The 5,940-nt window shown below is 44.9% G+C and overlaps 1 protein-coding gene across 1 annotated transcript; it reads left to right on the forward strand.

Annotated features, from left to right (window-relative positions):
* On the forward strand, positions 4,478-5,669 carry LOC110431321. The gene has a single exon (XM_021450325.1). The coding sequence runs from the start codon at positions 4,650-4,652 to the stop codon at positions 5,331-5,333; it is 684 nt and encodes a 227-aa protein (XP_021306000.1). The 5' UTR covers positions 4,478-4,649; the 3' UTR covers positions 5,334-5,669.

Here is a 5,940-nt window from a genome sequence, read left to right on the forward strand (position 1 = left end):
ACTACCATTATCAAGCTAGCACAGTGGTAAACTTTTTCTTAACATAATGCCCTTGGTTATGATCATTCCATAACCATGGAGTGTCCTCTGCAGCGAGCATGATGCTTGGGTCTTTGGCCACACAGAAGGGTGGGATCCGTTCATCCTTTTCATAATCCTCTGACATGTCTGACTTGTCTTCAATTCCCACGATGTTTCTTTTCCCTGTAAGAACGATGTGTCGCTTTGGCTCGTTGGTGTTTTTCTCATCTTGTTTCCCTCTCTTAGGTTTTGTAGACATGTCTTTCACATAGAACACCTGATTCACCTTAGTACCAAGGACGAATGGATCGTTTGTATATCCAATATTGTTGAGGTCCACTGTTGTCATTCCGTACTCCTTATCGACTGATACCCCTCCTATCATCTTCACCCATTGGCATCGGAATAAAGGGACTTTAAAATTATGTGCATTTATCTTGTGATACGGTGTAAAATGTATTTCCATTTATCTCGTACCCTTTGTACGTGAGGATGTGCCACGCTAGTTGCCTAGCCAACAAATAAATTTCATCTCCAATATCTTTATCACCCTGGCATTTTTTCGCAACCAGTCACCGAATGTTTCCATGTGATGACGCGTAACCCAAGTCTCATTCTTTCCAGGATTCTCGGATCGTACAAAATCCATGTGTTCCTCAATATAGGGTTCCACCACAACGGAGTTTCGAAGGACTGTGTAGTGCGCTTTATTGAATAAATCATCACCTTGGCTGATATATGTTTTCTTTCCTAGTGTACCCTTTCCACCGAGTCTCCCCTCATACCTTGATTCAGGAAGACCAATCGGGTCAAGATCAGGAATAAAGTCCACACAGAACTCAATGACCTCCTCTGTCCCGTATCCCTTGATGATGCTTCCTTCTGGCCGACCCCGCTGGTGAACATATTTTTTCAGTACACCCATAAATCTCTCTAAGGGAAACATGTTGTGTAGGAAGACAGGACCCAGAATATGAATCTCTTTGACCAGATGAACTAGGAGATGTGTCATGATATCAAAGAAAGATAGAGGAAACACCAACTCAAAGCTGACAAGACATTGAACCACATCGTTCTGTAGAGTAGCTAGATCAAGAGGATTGATTGCCTTCTGAGAAATTGCATTGAGGAATGCACACAACTTCACAGTGGCCAGACGTACATGTGGAGGTAGAATTCCTCTTAAGGCAACCGGAAGCAGTTGTGTCATAATCACGTGGCAGTCGTGCGATTTTAAGTTGACAATTTTTTTCTCTGGCACATTTATTATACACTTTATGTTGGAGGAGAACCCAGATGGTACCTTGATGCTACTTAGGCACTCAAACATGATTTCCTTCTCCTCATTGCTAAGAGTGTAGCTAGCAGGTCTTAAATACTGGCGTCCATCATCTGTCTGCTCTTAATGCAGGTTGTCTCGTTCTTTCATGCGCTTTAAGTCCTCTCGAGCCTCAAGGGTATCCTTAGGCTTTCCGAACACACCCATAAACCCTAGGAGATTGACACAAAGATTCTTCGTCAGGTGCATCACGTCGATGGAGTGGCAGACCTCAAGGTGTTTCCAATATGGTAGCTCCCAAAATATTGACTTTTTCTTCCACATTGGGGCACGCCCCAAAGCGTCTTTCGGAACAGGTTCGCTGCCTTCTCCCTTTCCAAACACTACTTTCAAATCTTTGACCATCTCGAATACCTCTACCCCATCTCGGTTGCCTAGCTTGGACCGGTGTTCTGCCGTACCTTTAAAATGTTTGCCTTTCTTTCTCAACTGGTGGTTCTTAGCAAGAAATCGACGATGGCCAAGGTACACGACCTTTCGGCATTTTTTCAAATAGATAGCTTGAAGGTCACCAAAGCAATGGGTGCAAGCATTATATCCCTTGTTTGTCTGTCCTGAAAGATTGCTTAGAGCTGGCCAATCATTGATTGTCACGAACAACAATGCTCGTAGGTTGAATGCTTCCTGTTTATACTCATCCCACATACGCACACCTGGTTTGCTCCATAGAAGCTGGAGTTCCTCAACCAATGGCCTCAGGTAAACATCGATGTCGTTGCCAGGTTGCTTCGGACCTTGGATGAGCACCGGTATCATAATGAACTTCCGCTTCATGCATAACCATGGAGGAAGGTTGTAGATACATAGAGTAACGGGCCAAGTGCTATGACTAGAGCTCTGGTCCCCAAAAGGATTAAATCCATCCGTACTCAATGCGAACCTTAGGTTTCTTGTGTCCTCTGCAAATTCCTGGAATTCTCTATCGATTTCTCTCCACTGAGAACCATCTGCAGGGTGTCTCAACATGTTGTCCACCTTAGGTCTTCTTTGTGCCATCGCAACAACTTTGCATGTTCCTTATTTCTGAACAAACGTTTTAGGCGTGGAATTATTGGAGCATACCACATAACCTTGGCAGGGATTCTCTTCCTCGGACGTTCTTCATCCTCAACATCGCCAGGGTCATCTCGCAAGATCTTGTACCGTGACGCATGGCAAACAGGGCATTCATCTAATTTCTCGTGCTCGCCACGGTACAGGATGCAGTCATTAGGGCATGCATGTATCTTCTCGATTTGTAATCCCAAAGGGCAGACGATCTTTTTTGCTTTGTATGTAGTGGTGGGTAACTCATTAGGCTTCGGAAACATCTTTTTTTGGATCTTCAGTAATTTTCCAAATGCCTTGTCAGAAATACCATTCTCTGCCTTCCACTGTAACAACTCCAGTGTCGTTCCTAGCTTTTTCTGTCCCTCTTCCGCTGACAGGTAGAGTAGCTTCTTGTGATCCTCTAGCATTTGGTCAAATTTAGCCTTCTCCTTTGCACTTTCGCAATCTCTCTGTACGTCGCGAATGACATCACCAAGAGCATCGTCATCATCAACGATACTGTTTCCTGCATCCCCGTCTTCATCACCTTCGTCCTCTACTGCGAAGTCGCAGTATTGAGCAAAAACATCGTCAGGGTACGCTTGCTCTTCTTCACCTTCTTCCATCATAACCCCGGACTCTCCGTGTTTGGTCCAACAAATATAGTTTGACATGAAACCATTCGTGAACAAGTGCAAGTGAATTTCTCTTGAGTTTGAAAATTCCTTCAAATTCTTACAAACGGCACATGGGCAGCACATAAAACCATCCCGCTTATTTTGCTCCGCCACTCTGCGGAATTCTCGCACGCCCTCAATGAACTCGTTGGAGCGGCGATCAGCATTGTACATCCAATGGCGTGTCATTATCTGCATTATCATGGAATTGTAATTTTTCTATTAAAAGCTATAATTTTATCAGTAAAGAAAATTAATTTCAAGAATTTTAAAGTGAAAAACAATTTATTTAACAATTACAACAAAAATTATATTATTAATATTTTAAAATAAGAACATGAACATATTAAAGTAGAAAATATCCTATAATATCTATAATAGAACTTAACATGATTCGTGTATACATTGTAGTAATGATTTGTGTATACTAGTTTTAGCGGGCACACACTTAGCATCGTTCAAAAAAATTCAAACATGAGAAGACGATGATCGGAGAGATGGCAACATGAAATAATCAAAATAGACATATGTACAATATGAAATTACATATGGCGGTGAGAAACATAGGAGGATAAAGCTAGCAACCTTTTAAACAAATCAACGACGGCGTAGAAGCGTTGAAATGGATCGATCGCGGGAGATGAGAGCAATAACAAGGAAGAACAAGCAAGAACAAAGGAGCTCGGGCTCGGGCAGGGAGAGGAAGAAGGGAGGAGGGAGATTCAATTTATAGCGGGGAGGGTTTAGTCCCGGTTGGTGTTGCCAACCGAGACTAAAAACCTACCTTAAGCCACGGTTGGTGTCAAAGACCGGGACAAAAGGTTTAGTCCCGGTTAGTGGCATAAACCGGGGCTAAAGTTAGGTCTTTAGTCCCGGTTCATAACACATACCGGGACTAAAGGTCTCTCCCGACAGCGCCCGACACCGGAGCCGTTGGGGAGAGACCGGTTGGCTTCACCAACCGGGACTAAAGATCTCTTTTGTCCCGGGCGCCAACAATGCTGGGACTAAAGGTCATTTGGTACATCGACGCAAGGTCTGTTCTCTAGTAGTGTGTGTGGCATTCCGAACCGGGTTCCCGACAGGCCGACAAGATATGCGCATTGTGTGCTTAAAGGTTAGCTGGCCCAGTTGCGGATTATGGGCTGGGGCCTCGCAAATTGGAAGTGCACTTTGTGTTGGTTGTTTGTGTCGATCAGCTAGCCAGGATTCCGCATGACCACAAATTTTCGTCCTTGTCATCTTTTTTTTTTTGACAAAGGTCCAACTTTATTCAAGCAATCCAGCTACCTTGCACGAGTTCCCTGTCCAAGCACGGATGCGAACCGCCACAAGTTGTCACCATGTGATGTGATCATATATCAATGTCATATCCAGTCCCCTGTAAGTACGATGATGACCGAGAACTAACAATCCAATATAAGTGCCTGGAACATGTAAAGTGTAAGATACCTACACAGAGAACGTAGTCTCCGATACCCAAATTAAGCATCGTCCTACACAGCTACACTAGCTACTCGCAGGACGTAACTGTATGTGCAACCTTCAGAAACGAGATCCAATCAAGCTCCGTCCAAACTCACATGGCCGCCGACGACGAGTCGTGTACCCACGACATGAAGAAGCTGCTGATGGCACCACATCCACATGGCGCCAGCGGTAGCAACAAGGCACCTGCCCCGTTGGTCGACAAAACCTTGTGCTGCGCCTGCGACATCATCAAGCTCCTGCCGACCGGCACTGTCATGGCCTTCCATGCGCTGGCGCCGTCCTTCAGCAACCACGGCGTATGCGGCACAGCCAGCCGGTACCTTACCCTCGCGCTCATCGGCGCTTGCACTGCCTCCTGTTTGCTGCTCTCCTTCACCGACAGCATGGTCGGCCAGGACGGGCGGCTCTACTATGGCGTCGCCACGCCGCGGGGCTTCTACCCGTTCAACTTCGACGGGACATGCGACGAGCGGAGGCGCAGGTTCGGCGACATTCCCAGGATGAAGATCAAGGCGCTCGACTTCGTGCACGCGCTCGTCTCCGCGGTCCTGTTCGTCGTGGTGGCCCTAGGCAACGCCGGCATACAGAGCTGCCTGCTCCCGGACATTGGGCCGGACGCCAGGGAAGTGCTCATGAACCTTCCGGTGGGACTAGGGTTCCTGTCCAGCATGGTGTTCATGATCTTCCCAACAACCAGGAAGAGCATCGGCTACACGGACTTGATGCCTCATCAACAAGAAGACGATGGGAAACGAAGCCATAATAATGCCGTATAAAGAAAAAGAAATATCCGGTTGATTATTATCAATGTACCAATATCCAATAATAACCATGGTTTTCACTACTAAAGGAAGGTTAATCACGGTGCCACTTTCACGGCCGGTTTGGTCCTAACCGGCGGTAATATTCATCACCAGTTCATATTACTGCCGTTAGTGAAATTATTTTTTACCGTAGGTTTTTGTGTTACAAACCGTAGGTAAAAATAGGAGCGATTATCATTGCCGACGAGTAGCACCAACTGGTGGTGATAACTTATCATTGTTATCTCAGCTTATGTTATCAACTGGCGGTACTGGTCGACTAATTTTCACCGCCAGTCAAATTTACTTTCACCAACGTTTTGACTTATGCTGTAGCATAATAAAAGTCTATATATAAATTTTCCAAACAAAGTTGAATAAAAACAAACTTTATATATTTGAAGTTTTTACATTTTAAAACTCATTTTTAATCATACAAACGACTTCAGATTGAAAAAAGACAAGAAATAAAGTTGTAGATGTTGATGAGTTCTACAATATTGTAACTGACACTTTTTTCCTTGAAAATCATTTATGGTTTAAAAAAACTCGACTGGTGGGGGAAATCAGCCCCCGGGCA

The sequence above is a fragment of the Sorghum bicolor genome, chromosome 10, assembly GCF_000003195.3.
Source record: "Sorghum bicolor cultivar BTx623 chromosome 10, Sorghum_bicolor_NCBIv3, whole genome shotgun sequence".
Taxonomy (NCBI): Eukaryota; Viridiplantae; Streptophyta; class Magnoliopsida; order Poales; family Poaceae; genus Sorghum; species Sorghum bicolor.

Excerpts from the sequence above, each read along its gene's own strand:
- LOC110431321 (XM_021450325.1), top strand. The coding sequence starts at position 4,650 with ATGGCCGCCGACGACGAGTCGTGTACCCACGACATGAAGAAGCTGCTG.